The 19,725-nt window shown below is 37.5% G+C and overlaps 1 protein-coding gene across 2 annotated transcripts in view; it reads left to right on the top strand.

The window, feature by feature from the left end:
• The first annotated feature begins 221 nt into the window (after positions 1 to 221).
• pik3r6 (phosphoinositide-3-kinase regulatory subunit 6) overlaps positions 222 to 19,725 on the top strand; it is a 28,394-nt gene continuing 8,890 nt past the window's right edge. The window contains exons 1-12 of one of the 2 annotated variants that reach the window (XM_028018122.1): positions 222 to 324; positions 12,084 to 12,168; positions 12,304 to 12,408; positions 12,786 to 12,877; positions 13,029 to 13,097; positions 13,424 to 13,556; positions 14,610 to 14,679; positions 14,792 to 14,990; positions 15,723 to 15,870; positions 17,374 to 17,460; positions 18,011 to 18,248; positions 18,849 to 19,136. In XM_028018122.1, coding sequence (XP_027873923.1) covers positions 12,120 to 12,168; positions 12,304 to 12,408; positions 12,786 to 12,877; positions 13,029 to 13,097; positions 13,424 to 13,556; positions 14,610 to 14,679; positions 14,792 to 14,990; positions 15,723 to 15,870; positions 17,374 to 17,460; positions 18,011 to 18,248; positions 18,849 to 19,136 — 1,478 coding nt within the window. In that variant the 5' untranslated portion in view covers positions 222 to 324; positions 12,084 to 12,119. Of the gene's footprint in view, positions 325 to 9,046; positions 9,166 to 12,083; positions 12,169 to 12,303; positions 12,409 to 12,785; positions 12,878 to 13,028; positions 13,098 to 13,423; positions 13,557 to 14,609; positions 14,680 to 14,791; positions 14,991 to 15,722; positions 15,871 to 17,373; positions 17,461 to 18,010; positions 18,249 to 18,848; positions 19,137 to 19,725 lie in introns of those variants that run through there. The other variant, XM_028018123.1, reaches the window with a different exon arrangement.

Genomic DNA, 19,725 nt, shown 5'->3' with positions numbered 1-19,725 from the left:
GTGTTGTAAAATAAACTTAGTAAATCGAAATCAATTTAAAAAAAAAGAAATGCAATGTGTTGTGCTATGAAGCGCCGCACGAGAAAATGTGCTGGGGAAATGAATGACTGTTCTTCTGAATCATTTCGACCTTACTTCGGCCAATCGGTCAGTGAAATCACTGACCGATTGGCTGCCATCCTGTTGTGGGCGTGATTTAGTGTCAGCTCAGCCTTAGCCTGTCAGTTGGAGCCAGATGAGCAGAGCAAAGTGTCAGACTGATACCTTCGCACTAAAGTAGCCTGCTATAAAACAAATGGAGCTGTTTAAGCAACTTCACTCTAGGTAAGTGCTCACAAACTCTGAAATATATTACGTAAGACTTATTCCTTTCTTTAGAAAGCTGTTTGTCGCCTACTCCCCCCCACACACACAAATTGTCGACCAATGTACATTTTAGTCTCTTATTTTAGGGGAGAATGCACTTAATACACAAAAGTGGGGAAAAAAACCTCGGCTTTCTTCTGTTTAGTGTAAATATTCGACGAAGTTTTACCAATTTTGCTGCCATTCATTTCATGTTGTTGTTTGTCTTGCTGCCTGGATAAACTGAAATGTGACATTTTAATCTTGATAGCGTAACTTTATTGAAGAAGTAACCGCACCTCGCAGATAAAGTCTTAAAGTAGTTTACAACAGCGCCTGATAGAAATGCCTCTGCAGCGATGCAGACGCCGAGGCTCGTGTTGCACTCTGAGGGGAAATTCCTCCCCTCGTCACCGTTTTACTATTAAAACATATTAAGAGATTTTTCAATCCTGTGGCTTTTGATACCGAAAGTTAATTTTTCCCCCTCATGAGATGATAATAATGACTAGGAAAAGAGTGCTTGGCATCACCAAATCCCCTGTTGTTCACCGCTGTTTATTTCCCACAGCTTCCTTGTTTTAGATCTGAGCTTCCTGGTGCCGTTTAGGAGATTTAGAGGATCCAGGATAGCTTAATGTGTGCAAGTGATCTATTTGTTAATAAATTAGACAAGGGTTTCTTCCTGGTGAGCTGTCAGTGTTATTCTCAATACAGAAGTGTTTACATTCTGCCAAACTGAGTAATACTAGTTTAGCTCCATAATCTGGTTCCACTTAAACTATTGGGTGAGGCTTTTCTATCTGTGGTTAGAATTGGATTACATGACCTGCTAAAAATGTAGTTATTGTTATGAGTCTATTTTTAGACAGTGATTAATGGGAAGAGGTAAAACATTTGCTAACATTTAAATACTCTGTTAAAGCTGAGTAAATAGTTGACATGATGTCAAGTGTAATCATGGCTGCAAAGATCGACTTCTGCTGTAAATACCACATGACTGTTTGAAATTACCTCTGACCTCGTAAATTACTCGAATGCAAATTTTTGCTGGATGGGGCAACAGGTGAGTGCAGCAAATGCGAAATATGTTAGTCAATAAAACAGGTAAGGTAAAAAGCCAGGTTCAAATGGGTAATGAGCTTGTCATTAATCACAACATGGGGTCTCTTATATTACACCAACAAAAGCAATGCTATTTCCAAATCTAAATTTGAAAAATTACATAATTTTTTTTTTCAGGACAAAAATAGTTGTCTCATCAGTCCACATAGTATTTTCTCAAAAGAACTGGATATAGTCCAGTTGTCTTTTGGTAAATGTGAGGTGGGCTTTTATGTTCTTTTGGGTCAGCTTTGTATCTTCCATGGTAGCCATTTTTGCCAAGTCTTTTTGTTATTGTTGTTGAATGTGGAACTCTGACCTTAACGGAGGTGAATGAGGCCTGAAGAGCTTGATGTTGCCCTGGATTCTAGACCTGCAACTCCTGGGAAGATTCATCATATTTTCTCCATATTGACGTTGACGCCGTTGTCAGGAGTTCAGGAGCCTTATTATAAATGGCTTTGTATCCCTTCCAGATAGATAGATGTCCCTTACGTTGTTTCTCAGATGTTCTTGAGGTTTTTTTAGGCTGGGGCATGATGTGTTGCTTTCTGAGACTTTTTTTGCCCAGGTCATCAGTCGGCTTGTGTTTGTGATTTTTGGGTTACCGTATGACTGCAATCAGGCCTGGATTTGGCTGGTGAAACTGAACCAAAAATGTTGTTAGTCACAGGCAAATTATAATTTAAGAAGGGAGTAATTATCTTATCACAGGAGCATTTATCCCTAAACCCCTCCCAGTTTGTTTGTTTGTTTGATTATCTGAAATGTCTAAGTGAGATAAAACGAAAAGCAGAGGAAATTTGTAATATGTAAGCATGAATCTAAAGCTTTATAAATGTGGAGTATATTTGTGGAATGTGGAGCATGCATTAATATACCCAAACTAATATTTTCTTTCATTTACCCTGCAACCATCATTCCATCAGGAGATATACCTGGTGAGCAGGACTATTCAAGCATTTCATACAGACAGTCTACTTTTTGCATATCCTCCTTGTGCCGAACTCAGATCTGTGGTGACCGTGTTTCTCTTTCTGTCTTAACTGCTACTGCTGTTTGTCACCGTGCTGTGCTTGTATGTAGATGTACCTAACATAGGGCTTAAATGTGCAAATTCACTTTTTGCATATTTTTATACTTCCATATTGGTCTCTACTGCTTCTAGAAAAAGTCCAAGTGCTTTAAAAACAGTAGCCAACTTATAAAAACATGTTTTCTTACATATTTTCTTGTCGCTGTAACTTGTTCTGTGAAAAAAATGAAGCTCCTCTACCTCCTCCTACTATCTGCAGAAATATACCGCTCCCGGTCAGAAAGGAGGAATATTCACATCCCTCCCCGCACAACGCATGTGAATGCTAATGGTGGAGAAAAAACCTAACCTCACAGGAAAACTGTTTATCCGCTGCCACCAGTAACCATGCTTACTAGTTTGTGCATTCATGGTGGGCTCCACTATGGGGGGCCAGCTGTAGCGCAACAGAAAGCAGAGAGGAGGTTGTGAGCAGTGCGTAGACAAGTGTGATCGACAGTCATAAGACAATCCTGGATGTGTTTGGTTGTTTCTGACTGGGAGTATTTCTGCAGATGGCAGTAGGTTTTCAGGGAGAAGGTGAAGAGGTCAATTTTTTTCAAAAAAATATCTGTTTGTTATGATACTGTCTGGACATAGTGACTGTTTAAACAAATATGCAAAAAAAAATATATATATATATATATTTTGTTGGTGTCTGGAAAACAAGCCTTTTCAAAAACCTGCCAATAATTAGGTCAAAATCAGCGAGCATTGCCCCATTACCTGGCAACTCACCTGGAGCTGCTCAGCTGGTTTTATTGCTGTATGCGCTGTACAATGGCTGCTGGAAAAGACAAATTTTTTTAATGTTGACCCACCAGGCAAAATTAAAGATCATCAAAAAATTTACAGTCGTACATTTCTCTACTGCCATTTTCACAAGTATAAAGTGAAAGTGTAAACGTTGAGTTGAAGCTCGGGGCCAGCAACAGGTTATTTGGATTTAAAGTGACAGGACACCTCATTCTGAAAGGAGCTCAAAATAGGAAGAATAAGTCAAATTCTCATTATCTAAGAAAAATTATTCTTAGATAATGATTTTTATAGCCTAGTTGTTCTAAAACCTGGCCGTCAAGTAGCCTTGCCCTTCAACAGAGACATTTAGACATGTCTCTGTTCCAGTCTGATACAAATGATTGCATGACCTCCTCTGTAGCCACTAAATTCTGCAGAAGCTTGTTAATTGGAAGCAAGGAAACACCTAAAACATGCAGGATGGGGGAATTTGAGGAACATTTTTGGGAACCACTGGAATAGCCCATTAAACCATCTTAAACCCTTCAGGGAAACGCAATCGATGACCTTTTAAAACAGAGTTATTAATTTGCCTTTTACAGAATGAAATATGTATTTGATCATCTACCAACCAACAATAATTCTGCTGGTTGATATTAGTTTGTCTTTAAGAAGTCTTACTATCATCCATTCATTACCTGTATCAATTACACCTGTTTGGAATTGTTACCTGTATAAAAACACCTGTCCATGTACTAAAACTAAAACAGGTGGAGACTCAACCTCTCCACCTGTAACCTCTCTGCTTCTCATTTTGGTAACTCCACTCATGTGTTTGGAGGACGAAGAATGATGAATATCTTAAAAACAGCATCCCAACTTTGAAGCACGGCAGTGCTTTGGACGTGATTTTCTGATAAATGGTCAGAACTTGATTGCATTGATGAATAGCGCCATGTATGGCAAGAGTTTGGGCAATAACCTCATTCCCTCAGTGAGAGCTTTGGTCATGGGTAATGGTAAAACTCTGAAATTTGTGGTGTATGAAATAGTTACTTCCCTCTCTGAGTTCTTTTTATCTTTGAATAAACAATGTCTGAATTTTCTTGCAAATATAGTTAGACTAAATACACCAGTAAAAACCATGAACGATAATATAAAATGTTTCTTAAGGCAAGACTTTGTTTGTCTACTCACTGCAGATTGTTTATTTGTACTCGGGCTAGACAGAAAATTTTTTCTCAGAAAACATGCAGAAATAGTCATATTTAAAAAGGTGTGAAAAGTATTTAAAAAGCTCAGTGTGCATCTTCAACAGGGAAAGTTTTACAGACTTTATTTTTTCAGTTTGAGTTATCAGAAACAAAAGTGTGCATTTCTCGGCATAGTCACGTACTTGTGGGCTCCTTGGAAAGCAGAGGCAGCAGCCAGCTGCAATAAATGTTTAGTGGTTAGTGAGCATAACAAAGTTTACTTCAACTGCTTACCTTTATCTTAAAAAGTATGTGCCGTGGTGATAAATACAAATTAGGTTTGCTCTTCCTCGCTGAAAACTGTAGCTGCAATTGCAGTTTCCAATGATTACAAATGTTTTGTCAGGGAAATATAGAAGACGTGTTACATTTTAAATTTAAGTCATATATATTAAAAGGAAATACCACAGGAAAATTTGCATTGAGAAAACTGATAACAGGAGTATGTAAACAGCTGATTTTTATCTGTAGTCTGGTTGAGAAACAGTACTTTGAAAATCCTTGCAGACAAAGAAGCTGTTAGCTAAACCTGTAACAAAATATTAAATAGTTGTTACAGAGCCAGCTGCTTTTCAGAGAACTGAGCTAAATTTGGCAACCATTGAGTTGTGAAATACTCCTGGGGAGACCGAAGTGGAGCTGCAGTTTCCTCACAGAGCCCCCATCCCTATGACTATCCCACTCAGCTCCTCCAGACTAGCCAGCAGCAATTAGGCTAGTCTGGTGGAACTGCACCTCTGCTGAGCTCATTAAACAAGGTACTTCTCAGTGCGATGCTGGTAAAAACACTGTTAAAGGGTTAATAGAGGAATATGATGACTTCCTGAAGGCAGAGTTTCAGAAAGAGCAGAACAGACTGAGGCTCAGTTTCAAGGCGTTAAATTACAAAGTCAAAGTTTTTAAGTCATATTTGATATAAAGCATTTTATATCAAAATAGTAAAATAGTTAAAATAGTAGGTAAAATAGTTACTTGATTGAACTATAATACATAATACGTGTAATTTGAACTTGTTCCTTTTTCTAAAAATGTCGTTTTATGTGTTGAAGAAAGTTGGCTCTAATTTAACAAAATGTTAACGAGTTTTCTTGTTATGTACTGTCATAACACACATTGTTCAGGTTTATTATGAAGCAGGAAATTACATAAACATTATTTTTACAAAAGTGACTAATTGCCCGAGGTGGGTAGAGAAAAATTATACCCAGGTTAAAATAGAACTACTTTAAATGTCTTTGCTCAAGTATAAGTACAAAGTAGCTATGCAAATAATTACTAAAGTAAGAGTAAAAATTTATATTTGGTCAAAATTACACATTTTCAGATTATAGTATGTGGTTTAATATTTTAAAATTATTTAATCAGACATAATATGCTAATTCTAAAGATTAAAAAAATGAATAAATACAAATGCATACCATAACTGCAAATAAACAAAAACAAATTTGAGTAGAAGAAACCTTTTTCCAAATATGTTTCGTCAAAGTAAAATTAATGGAAACAATAGTTACAGTAGATAATGTACAGCAGGTTAAGATACCCCCAGTGATAATAAACATGGTTTTAAACAACAAGCTCAGCAGACAGAAAATAACATTAAATTGATGAATATTGAACATACAATAAGCCACACTTTAACATAAACTTTAGATGTCTCATGAAAGTCTGGTTAAAGCAAGCTTGTCCTTCATTCAGTAAAGTTAATCACTGCAGGAGTAAGAATAGTGATACTTTATAATAATATTACTCAAGTAAAAGCTAAGTTAGGAGTAACGTAGGGGTCGTTAGGAGTAGAACTCCTAGAAGTATAATTTTTTTTCCCACAAGTTACTGAAGTAAATGTAACTTTACTTGACTAAAGTAAAGTTATATTTGCAGAGTCAAGTTTTTCAGTGCTTGCTGAGTTTACAGTAAGGCATAAACTAGTTTCTACCCATCTCTGCCTGTAGCTGACGTCAGTATGTACCAGGAAGGTTTAGCTGTTTTTCTCAAACATGCAAAAGAATGTAGCTTCCGCTCCTATTACGATTAATTAATGATCACTCTTGGCAGGAAGGCTAAAAACAAAAAAAATAATTTTCCTAGAAAACTCTGAACCAGCTAAAATAGAGTTAGCAGGTAAAAAATGACAACATCCTGAGATTGGTAATTAAACTAATTTGTGCATTTTCAGGTTTGCATCAGTGCATAAAGCTCTGTTTATAGCTACAGGTGTAACAGTGTTTAGACCTGTAGTTGTGGTCATCCAGGGCAGATGTTAGTGCTAGGTAACATCTGTCCTGATCATTCACTACTTTCCACCATGTGTTAACGTCAAGTGGCCCCATCTGCAAAGCCCTAATGGATCTGCTGCCCCTTCATCTAAACATGCACACATCCTAACCCTACCCAAAACTCAATTCACACCAGAAAATGTCCCCACAAGGAGCAGTGGTCCCCACATTGTAGACAGAAATAGGTCCCCACAAGGATATTAGAACCTGGTCCATGCACACATGTATTGACTATCATTGGTGGAGAACAGCTTCCTCAGATTGTTCAGTATCGTAATACAGGAACTCTCTTTGATTGATATCCTCTGCAGCTCGTACCACATCTAAATGAAGTCTGTTTTTGCAATGTTTTTCTGTCTCTTTGTCTCTGTGCGTGTTTGCTGCAAAGATGACTAGCATGTTTGTGGCTGTACTGCTCTTCACTATCACCACATAGATTGTTTCTTTCCTTATTAAAAGAGTATCAACTTTCACTGTTAGCCCATAAATAAATTTCACACACACTTTCCTGCCAGGAAGCCTAACCGCTGTCTCTCCAGGCCTGTTTTTCAAGTCTTCCTTGGCATCTGTCAAAGGTGCAAAGACCAGTCCAGGTCTGGATGTCAGCATCAGTGTATCCCCTCAGTGGCAGACACTGCAGGGGATTTCCAATGAAAGAACCACCTATAAATACAGTTCCACCCTCCCTCCCCCATCCACCTTAAAAAACACCACTTCTTTATTGCTCTATGAACGCACTTCCACACAGCTCTGCTGGGGCCTTCCTGTTTTCTGAGATGTCTGCAGCGTGCCGGAACGGAAATTAACTCCCCTGTTTTCTGTTTGGTCTCATTGTTCAGTCTGACCACTGAGGCGCACAGTGACAGCTGCCTGTGCAGGAGAACGAGCAGATAGATGTTTGTTGGGGGGCCGAAACGTACATCAGGAACTGATTCGCATTCACCGCAAACAATCAACAGTTGTAGGGGGAAGTTTGTTTCACTGGTATGGGGATTTGGCATCTCTAACAGTGCTTTTAGCTGTCTTTGTATTCGCTGGCAGCTTTGTGGGCCATTCAACTGATTCTACCCACAATTCTGGTAACAAGAACTGTAAGATGAGAGTTTGTTAACACGTCATCCAGGTTGCTGCATGCAGAGCACCAGTCCAATGAAAGATTTAGCTTTCCACAGTTTGGAGTGAGTTGGTGCAAATATCCAGCTGGGTGAAAAGTTTGGCTTTCTGTGTTGGCTGTAGCCACATTTTTCACTGTTTCTGTTACATTTGTACAATCTCTCTTTCCTTCTGTTTTGCTGCTAAAATATAGAGAACTTTGTGTTGATGCAGCAAGCTATGTCTCTGCCATGCAAATATCTCCACATATTCCGGCTTTTTGAGGCAGTGTTAATGCATTTCCTGCTCTGTGTATGAGTAAAGAGATTAGTTTAGGATTAGGGAAATACTTTGTGCAAGAATTACACACAGAATCACTTGGATTTAAAAACAAAAGTTCCATTCAAAGCAGTCAACGTTAGTCGTCGCTTACATCTACTTTGACTCTTGAAATCTATTTTTAAATCTTTCTTCACTAAAGCGCAGTCTCTGTCTCAAATTCAGCATTTTTTTGGCCTCCATCTAAATATAGAGCGTCATCTGCCCACTCATTTAGAGAGAAAGGAAGTGCCGTGCGTGTCAGTTTCTGCACTGGGTTAGAACTTTGTTTTATTTTTATTTTTTAAATAAACACACAGAGCATGTTCATGGAATCAATAATGCATGCGCATTCTTCACCTGATTTATTGAATTTGATGTGCAAGTAGTAAATAGAGAAAAAGAAAAAAAAACATTTAGTTACGAGATGCTTTGAGAAAAAGTGAGACCCAACACTTTTGGCTCTCACAGCGAACAGAGTTTCAAGACAACGTAAATCAACTTGTGGCACCCGGAAACCTGTGGTCAGATAGGTTGCATTCACGTCCTAAAAGAGAACGATGCTAACCATGTGTCAGTCTGCAGCTTTTCTTACATAATGCAAAGGCAAAGTCTTTCTTTTGTTCTCAAATGAACAATAAGTTAACTATTTGAAGGAGAACAATGAAATAAAGACAGCATACCAGTTTGCGAAGGTTTGGAAACATGAAACATATACAGGCAAGTGTACTTTACAATACACTTGCCCACAAACGCAGCCACTCCTACACTCTTGCTCATGGTACTCTGATAGTTCTCATCTCCTTCTAATGAACTCACTTGTCTTGTTAAAAGAGGAAATAAAGTCACTAGTGCGCGGACTCTACCATTCATTCTCACTACGCCTCTGTTTGGCTTACATGTTGCTTTCAGTCCAGGATGTGTATTGTGTGAACGAATGGATTGCGTACAGTCCAGATGGATCAGGGTAAGTTGGAGCTTATTATCACTGTCACCAACTGATTGAATCAGATCTTGGTTGCTTTGGTGCTTCATGTGTTGCTGCTGTTCAGAAACTAAATGTAATAATTTGCATTTGCAGCCTCTTGCTAGTCTTGGTGTTTTTATCAGTTTTTGAAGTCAACGTGCTTCATTTTTCATTTTTTATTTAAATAACATTTATACTACATTTTAATTTGGAACTACACTGTAAATCTTTATTATGTAGACTTGTATCATATGTTATTACTATTATTGTTATTATTATTGTTAATCTTATTTGTTTTATATATTGTTTTTATTTTTTTAAGAACTTTTTGTGTGAACCTTTATATCTCTTGTTACTGTTGACCTAAGTTTCCCCTTTGTGGACTATTTCTATTCTTAATTATATTATGTTTGAATGTTTGGATACATTTAAATGCATTTAGAGCTCATTTTCATGTGTAAAACTTGTGGAATAAGGAATTTTATTTTGGAACGTTGTAGTAAATAGTAGGTTTAATTCAGTGTGCCCTATATATTATAGTTATCTTTGGATTTAAATGTATTACGGAAGACTACACCACAAAATATGTCTTTGCTGCAGTTATATTTAAGAACAAACATGCAAGTCCTGTGATTAGTACTATCCTGATAGGTAGATCTTTATTGCAACACAGAGCATGTGAAGTTGTGTTGTGGGTGTTTGAGTTGTGACTCACGGACATGTGTGGGTCTCAGGACTAACAAAGTAGTAAAAGTTTTTATTTTTAGGAGTAAATTTTAGCACCTTTGTGGAGGAAGAGTAGCCTCTATCCTGTTGTGTGTGTGAAGGCGTTTGTGTGGGTCGACTTTACCTTTTGTCCTTATTTAGTTATGAAACACTCTGGAGTGCGTAGAGACATAAAATGGCTTTTAGAACTCTGGAAGGTTTTGTGAAATTGAGAATTTTTTTTTTTAAAGAACCTATGTAATTTCAGTGAAACACCTATTAGACTAAGGAGCAAACAACAGTTTTATAACATTGAGTTATGAGTTACCAATGTTAGTGAGCAAGTTATAAACGTTTTGGAAAAAGTGGTATTTAGTGAAAGTATCTTGACATCAAATCAATTGCAACTAAGGTTGTTTTAAAAAGTCAGTTTTTTTCACAATCATTACTAGAACAATTATTTATTTACGGATACTCATTCACGTCAAGATCAATAAAAACGGACCTATTCACATTTGCACAAATTGTTGCAGCTGAGAAGTAGATACCTGTAGTAACTTGATGTCAGTAATAACTAAAGAAAATATTGTGCAGAGTTACCAGAAAGACAAAAATTTACAGGCCGCTGCTGAATACATCTACATGGATCAGATCAGATGTTAAAGCTTTTCTTGTCTTTTAGAGTCATATTTCAGATCACAATTATCATTACATTATCACTTGTGTGCAGTTCTTTGATAATTGGTTGGCTATACTATTTCAAGTACGATTAATTAATAATTGACCTTCCAGTAATATGAAGATGAGGACAGTTAATTGGCCTCCGATTCCCCTCAAAAACTACACTTTTTCTGAGATACGAGTAGTCGAGGGGCAGACTGGTTGGTAGGTTGTGATGATAGGGGCAAAAAAAGAGGAAATCATGAGTTGAGAACAACGTATTAGCAGTAAGCATGTATATTTAGAACCAATGTAGAGTTTGAACGTCAGATTGTTTCCAAGTTTCACCCACTTGACTCAATCTGTCACTTTCAAATGAAATCCTTGAACCACTAAAGCTGTAGGCTCTACATAAGTGAAAGTTGTAGGAGCAGCAGTGTTACTCTCAACAGTGAAGCAAGTTTAATATTGCTATGGAGTAAGTCGGCGCATTGGAATAAACCTACAAACAACCAATCAAATGTCTTCTATAGAATCATTTTAAGCTCAGATCAGACAAGCAAAGATTGAGCTGTTTAGCCACCATGAATTGAAAGATTCAACGTGAGATTTTTACCCAATAACATGATACACCACTATCAAGCACTTTGGTGGTGGTAGCGTTATGTCAACCGTCTTGTTCCCTGTCAGTGGTACTGGTGCATTGTACATAAATAATGGAACAAAGAAGGAGGAAGGCTACCTCCTATTTCAGGATGACACAGATTCTAGACACATCAAAACTATTTTATGAATGAATTAACATTAATCTTCTGGAATAGACTTTCCAATGGAAACATAAAAAAATTTAAAAAAATTAATGATTAAAGCCCTGACAGATAAAAGTCAACCAGTTCATAGTCAACAGTGACAAAAGTCAACCAGTCGATATGAAACTGAGTTTTGATAAAAAAATATGTTGAACCAACCAACCAAAATGTTACCAGAAGTTTGTTAAAAAAACAAAAAAAGGTTCAGATTCAACTATTTGTTTAACCAAATACAACCAAATGATGTTTAATTGTCTGTTTGTATTTTTGCCTAAACATTTAATCATAATTTTAACACTTTGTTAATTAGAGAATAACCATAGTCAAACTTTTGGTTTGAAAAGTCATTGCTGTTGCAAATGGTGTCATATCACACTTCTAAAAGAACGGTTTTGAAGGGTGAATGTAAGACCAAAATAGTAAGAGATTTATGTCCATGCTGTGTGTCTAAACTCCTACCCAAAACTATAACTAACCACTCAAGGAAGAAGCAAAAACCTCATACGTACGTCATGTAGAGGCAGATGCATGGAAATACTGAGAATCTTATTAGCCCAAATAATTACCACAGAATTGAGCTTTTAATAGCTGCACTCATCACTTCTATGTAGTTGTACACTTTTAAGTGAGCAACCAAAGGGAAAGACCAGATCACCAATCCAAATAAGGCTGTTTCGAGGAGGACTTGGTGTGTTTTCACAGATATGACAGAACAGAGGTAACACTTAACATTTGTTTTTGCAGCTGATTGGACTAACATGTACATGAGTCCTGACCAACATGGCCCATTGGGATAGTTTGAGTAGCATGGACGCTTTACCTGGAGCAGGTAAAGCAGAATCTTTTTTTTCCTTTTCAGACACTATATGCATAAATATTTATGTGAATGTTTTTTGATCAACTAAAATTTGTTATTACAAGAATAAAGTTAGCTTTTGTCCTAATGTTTAATCTTGGTTGCCAGGCGACTGCTCCCCTACAGTTCCTGAGTCAGAACTGTACCGAAGCCTCCAGGCTGTGCTGCCCCGTTGTACCGATCAGCAGCAGGGCCCAGACTGGTGTAACAAAGGTGGGCTTTATTCCAGTAAAATGAAAATAACCAGCAAATTCATGTTGTACCTACTTATTAGTCTTTATAAGTTTGAACGTAGAGCTTGTCTTTATTTTTTTCATTGGTTTTCGGCATATGGCCATGTCAGGATACCATCTGCTGAGGACTTTGGTTTCTGTCTTGTTTTCTTCCATAAATGATTCCGGCTCATAAACTTTTCCTCTGTGAACAGACATTTAGTGCAGACAATATGACTCTTCCTGTAAAATATAGCCTGTGGTGTGAAAGCTGTTGTGTTGTTAGTCATCAGGCTAACTTAGATCAGTGCTATAATAGATAGAAGTGAGATACAGTCACAATGTTTTTTAGTCCTTGCATTTTGTGTCTGTGTGCAGGAATGCTGAGATGGACACTTCATAAGAAGGTTCAAAACAACCCTGCTAACAGCTTATCTCTGCTGTGGGTGCTGATAAAGGAGCTGGAAAAGGTACTGTTCTCCAATTCCTGTTTAAACTGAAATACTTCACCCTGGCTTAGTATTTGTTTCTAAAATTTATTGAGCTTGCATTTAGTCACCCTTTGGTCAACAAAGACAGATTTATTTTAGTCACACGTCATCTGTGCATGTTTCTCTTCAGGCGGAAAGATGGGACTCTCGCAAATCCATCATTCCTCTGCTCCACACATTGATGCACGCCATCATTCAGGTACAGTTGCTCTGTGAAAAGCTCCAACAGACTTGCTTGTTCCTACTTTTTCACAATATTGTTGAACACTTCTTTGTTGCCTGGATGCTTTTGATGTTTGGAGTTTTTTTTGCACTAAGCCAGAGGAATGTCTTTAATTCCTGGAACTAACACCAACAAGGAAATTGGGACATAAAAATCTTGGCATTTAGCCCATAGCAAGTTCCTTTCCTCATATTTCATTACTGGCATTGTGATACTTATCATTTACCATCCTTAAAAATTGCTTTTTGTATTCCCATTCTACTCATTAACCCACGATTTTTATTTATGATTTGTCATTTTAGACAGCCTACATCCCAGATGAGCTGTACAAACGTGTGTATGACTTCTGTAAGCGGCTACTGACCTATCCTCAGCCTTATTGCACCGTGGGCCTCAGCTATACAAGACAAATAAAAACAGAACGCTTCATTCCAGGTAGTGAGCCTCTTCTTCTGCAAATATCACTAATAGTTCAGCTCATAAATCAAATTCTGCTTAGAACACCGTCCATATTTTAGTCGAAATACATCTGAAATAAAGGCCAAACTCCTATAATGTCAAATGATGAAAAAACATCTGTTGGAAAGCAGAATGGCGATGGCAGTATTCAAAACTTTTCCCTTATTTAATTTTATTAATTGTACTGACTGAAGGTGTTACTTCATTATTCAAAATGAGTAATGAATAATGACCCACAAAATGCTTTGAGTGATCAGTTTTTGTTTATGTTAGGAGCATAGACAACATCACACTATGAGAATCAGAGAGCAGTAACTGTAAAACAGGGGTTCACTATTTTAAAAATAAGCCACAATGATTACAGAGGTGACATTTAAATTGTCTTTAATGGCTTTTATTAGCATTTAGCACATTACTGCAATAAAGATTAGTAACCATAAGCATCATTCTCTGCATGCTTTCTCTAAAAAATATGGATCCACTTGTAAAATTTCCAAATGACTGCAAACATTTTCAATTCCAGTATGACCAATGACAGACACAATCTGAAAGCTTAAAATGACAGAACTGTTATGTACTGTTGTTTTTTTTCCTCACACTCTTCTGCAGCTTCAATAAATTGCAGACAAGTTGAAACATGTTGTAGAAAATGATTTTTTTAATTCTTTCATTTCTGTGCTTCCTCTGCCTGTCAGTCACACTGAAGACAGATAACTTTTAGTTTTCCTTACTCACAAGTATTACATTTACCTTGTGAAATAAGACAACTTAAGTTACTAGGAGACATTATTGAATAGACGCACCTTTCCATGATTTGTTTGTAAAACTGATTAAATGAAAAAGGAGTTAAGGCTGGAAACACACACACACCTAATTATAGTGACTTCTTTACAAGTGAAACAACCTCTGTGATAAATATTGTTCATCAAAGCAGATGAACATGAATTAGAGTTGCTTCAGCCCTGGAGTTGTTCTTTAATGTGACATGCTGAGAGGGTTGATGTCATTAAATGCTAGTTTGATCAACAGGCCTGATGTACCAGAGGATGATCACAGCAGAGCAGAAGCTAAAAAATGAGCACTATCCTTTTCAAGAGAGGTGAGTTATCATTTAGTAATAATTGACTCAACAAAACCCGCACTATGGTTTCAATGAAACCAGTATTCTGTTAGCTTACTAACTTTATGATTCTGTTTTAAATTATCTGCAGGGTTTTTGTGTTAGCCGATCCAGAGGTCTTCTCTGGTTCCTTGATACCCACCATAGCGGAGGACTTTGAAGTGTCTGCCTCGGGTTCGACTGGATTCCAGAGTCCGCTAGAACACATGCGCAGCGTGGTTCAGCACACCATACAGGCGGCTTTAGGACCACAGCAATGCCACGGTCCAAAACTGGCTCAGGCACTCAGGGTCAGTAACTTTACATTTGTTTAAATGTTGTCCGTTTTTGCCTTTTATTCACAATTTTTCAGTTCCTTTTTCTCTCTACTGTTATCTTGTGTGTTTTGTGTATTCATTCCTGTTCTGTTTAAGTGACTTTGCAGCTTTGCTTTCTGACTTTCCAGCTTATGAAATATTTTGTTTGACCGTCTGCTGTGATGCAGAAAGTTGAGTCACTTTAATAGCTGGAAAATAAAGTGAACGCAGAAACAGTATTTTCTTTTTAAAAAAAGTAACCAAGAGAAAACCCTTAAAGTTCAAAATGAATAAGTAGCATTCTACTATTGACATTATCTACAATTTTATGTTCTGTAAATCAATGAAGATACTGTTTGTTGCCTCTGGGAGATCATGCGGGTTAAAACCACTTGTTATGCAGGGCTCACTATAAAGATCAAGTTTGCTTCTTATGAGTGGAAATGCTACCTGAAATGACTGAGGTTAATGCTTGCTCCAACAGGTCAGATTATATATTCTGGTGACCACATTAGTTTTTGCTGCCACGGCTAAACATCTTCACTGAGGATGTGTGGTGTGAGAGCTACATCTCCTAACACGATGCCTCAGCAAGACACATTCAGTAGCAGACAAATGAACATTTTGACTAATCAATGTTTTACTATGAATCCATCCTATGCATGCTTAGTTTCCCTTTTCCACCTCTCTGTTTAATCAAGGCCGATTGTTTTTGTTGTGGAACAGGACATGGGCCAAGAAGTGGAGCCATACTTTCAGGAAGTATTGGCAACTCTGGAGCAGTGCGTGGAGGATGGCTACAGAGGAGAAGGGGGAATACTGAACAGCCGTCTTCAGCAGCTGTACAACGAAATTGTCTCTGATTCTGATGCAGGTATGAGCTCTCTGGCACAAAGCTGTGTAGAAGCAAGGTGCAGCTTTTCTGTCAACACTGCACTGTGGACTCTCAGTCATTTCACCTCACTGGTTTTGTAAACATCCGCGAATGCCAAAAACACTTTACAGCTAACAGGAATAAAGACAGAAATTAGAAGCTTACAGAAGGTGGTGGTTATACCTGTAATCTAAAATTCTAACAGACGTGACGGTAATCAATACTTTATACTAAATCCCTGATATCCTGGTAAGTTTCTGCTGTAAATGAGAAACCATTGTGATAACCTGTGTTAAACTGCTTTGAAATACTTGACATGCTTAGCTGTGTGATATTATTGTATGCTTATTTTTGCATTTCCTTTATTAGTAGGATTTAAAATTAGACCATCTAAATGGAGAAACGTTTTTTCATTTCATTTTCATTTAACCTTTATTTATCCAAGATACAAACTCAGTGTTCTGGTCTATACATCAGCAGAACAAGATAAAAACAAGAGACAATTTCAGCAATTACATGACATCTAGGCACAACATTTGAGTCTAGTAAAATGAATCACAGAAATCATCTACAACCAAAGGTTTCTGTCTCCTTGTTCTTCAAGAGCCATTGAAAACTGTTCAGTGAAAACAATTCTCAAACTCTAGATCCTTCTGCAGTTAGTTCCAGTAATGTGCAGCAGGCAGAATATTTAAAAACTTTCTTTCTAAGTTCTGTGTGGGCCTTTGGTACACACAGAGAAATAACATCCTAGGAATGCAGACTGTAACCTCTTGAACTTTGTCTTTGGATATGAAGAAAAAAGCAAACTGTAGTTTTAATTTTTCTATTACTATGACATGGGATCTACATTTTTGTTTTTAGGTAGCAAGCCTTGGAGGTCTAACTCCTCTCTGCTGGGTGTAAACATTACCTGATTTAGAAGTCTGAGTTATTCGATGATCTTCAAATACTTTCTAAGCTGTGTACTGTCTGCAACCAGGCTCTGCAGTCTATACAAATAAATTTATATACTTTACTGATTTTTTTGTTTTCAAAAAGTAAGTCGCTACTACCCATTAGTAGCAACTTACATCATCACTCTCATTCGGGACAACATGGGCCATGTTTAGCACATACCAAAACTCTACAACCTTTACTTTTCAGTGGTAGTAATGGTATCACTGTTAGTCAATGTGCCCTAAGGTAATCAAGTTCATTTTGTGGACATTAAACATGTTTTTGTGTTGAAAGGCCTGACACACAGGCTGCTACAGAGATCAAACACATCACAATTTCCTCCATGTCCAAATCTGTTCAGTCAGCTCTGTGTATTATTAGCATTTCCGGATATCTATTTCCACTCTTCCCTCCCGCTTTTATCAAGTCAGCGACACATCCAGTGAACCTCCACTGAGATCTTTCCGGTCGGAAGACAGAAGGATGAATAACAGGGGAAATTGTGGATGTTGTGTACTGCTTTGTTTTAGTTGTTATTGCTACATCTTCCTCTGTGTGCTGCAGAGCCTGTGTGTGGAGGACCAATGTGTGACTGCCCGATTCCCAACCCTGAGATGAGCTTCTACCTGTGGACTGAAGATCTAGATATCTGTGAGTAACTCAGACAATATGGGGGAAAGTAGTGAAAAAACTTAATCTTATCTCACAAATTCATTTATCTTACAAATGTGACAGTATTTAAAGGAAATAAGTTGGCTTTTTAACAGAAAAATATGTATTTCCAAGATGCATTGTTGCAACAAAGAAACCAACAACTGGTCTGCTAAAATTATGTAAATCTTTTAAATGTTTTCTAACAGTATAGCATCAGTTCATTACTGTGAATTCTGAAATCACTGCAATATGAAGTAATTTGATAGTGTTATTCTTAAACAGTGGGGATTTATTGATCTTTTCAACAGAGTTGACCTAAATCTGTAACAAAGTTATGTTTTATAGTGTTTATATTCTCTGAATTTCAGGGAGTAATTATCACCTGACTGAAGGACCGTGTATGATGAAAGGTGTTAATATGCAAAGTTTCTGGTTCTAATGACAAATTTGATAAAACAGCTTGAATGCAAGACTCATGTCTCAGTAAGTTAACAGAGAAAACTGTTTGGACAGTATCTACCATAGTGCTTTTGTTTTGCTTTAAAAGGGCGGGAGCTGGCCAAGTGGTTCCGATCCAGCAGCGTGTCAGAACACTTCTCCTTCAGCCAGGAACAGGAGGACTTTGAGCTCGGCGAATCACCATTCACTCCAGGGGACATGCCTCGCTTCTCTATTATGTCCAACGACAGTGGCATTGAAAAGGACTTGCCCCCCAGTTCGGATTTCTCTGGGTCAACTTCACTGGACAACCCTTGTATTGTTTCAGAGTGGGAACAGTGCAAAAGGTAAATTATAAATTTTTTTTTTTTACTTAATCAATTTGCAGAGATCATTTTTTCAGAATTCTTAAACCAAAAGTTATTGATCCTCACACACAAAAAGAAAACACACACAATTATATACCAAACATAATTTTTGATTTTTAAAAAAAATTTTCTCCCCTCCTGGGGGTCTTTTGTGGGCTCTAGTGTCCCTTATATGAAAGAATGTTGTAAACAGAAGAGTTCATGGCGAGGTCAGCTATTGTAGCGTCCGTCTTCTGTGGTTGTAGAACAAGCGCAAAGTACTTGCTTTCCATCTTCAAGCTTGACAAAGGAAGTTATGCTTCATCTGGTTTTCACCAACATGGCATGGTTCGGTATGACTAAACATCTCCACTTTGGTCTTGTCTTGGTCTGGGGGATGTTTTTCCGCCTGTCAACTTTCAAGCCGCGCTGAGATGTTATTTTTAGCAAAAAGATGGTTTCCTCTTCTCGCCAGATGTTAGAGCAGGCCATTAAACATTTAACTTTCCATATGCAGTTTGTCAATGTTGTGATGTAAGCCCATCCCTATCAGAATCTGGATTGTGCCTTAGACCTCCTCTTTTCTCTCTTTTCTCTCAGTGAGCAAGAGTCGAGTAGGCTGTCACGGAGACGAGGCATCAAACTGAAACCGACGGCTAAGGACGGTATGGCGCTCATGCAAGACACACTGGAGGACAACCCAAGTGCATCAGGTGGAGGAGGTCCAGGGACGGGAGGAAGGAGAGCAGCCACTCTGCAGAGGCGAGCAGGGACGAGCATGATGGAGAACCACTTCCCCAAGCAGCAGCGACACTTTATCGCAAAGATTGTAGTTATGGGAGATGACAGAATAGTGGGTCGCCTGGCTAAGGCTTATTACGTCTACAGGTAAGTGTGTCATATAAAACGTTTTTTAACAAATGAGTTAACAATTGTGGGACTGTTGTTTGCTGTCCCATTGAATGTGCAATCATACTAATGTTAGTGATAATGCCTAATTATCATTTATTTCACAATGGTGTGAAAAATGATAGTCCCAATTTTCTGATCTCCTTTTATTTGCATATTTGTCACACTTTAGTGTTTCAGAACAACAAGCCTATCTAAATATTAGTTAAAGAAAACATACGTAAACACAAAATGCAGTTTTTAAACAATATATATATTCTTTATTATTGAAACATTAAGATTACAAAAGTTTAATATCACCTCAAGGTCACAGTTCCAGACTGTAATCAATTTCAAAATCCATTCACTTTAACATTTCCATTTAAAACAACAAAAATCAAAACAACAACAATTTAAAAAAACAAAACAGGAACACAGAGATACTATTGTGAAGAAACATTACTTGTACATAACCAAAAGGAAATTAGATATCCAATAGAAACTTCCTGCAAAATGAACCAACTCTTAACTACAGTTTCCTTTTAATCAAGCCAATATTCTTGCATGTTGTGTTAGAATAACGCAGGAT

The sequence above is a fragment of the Xiphophorus couchianus genome, chromosome 5, assembly GCF_001444195.1.
Source record: "Xiphophorus couchianus chromosome 5, X_couchianus-1.0, whole genome shotgun sequence".
Lineage (NCBI taxonomy): Eukaryota > Metazoa > Chordata > Actinopteri > Cyprinodontiformes > Poeciliidae > Xiphophorus > Xiphophorus couchianus.
Note: the sequence above shows the minus strand (reverse complement) of the source record. Positions and strands in the feature narration are given on the sequence as shown.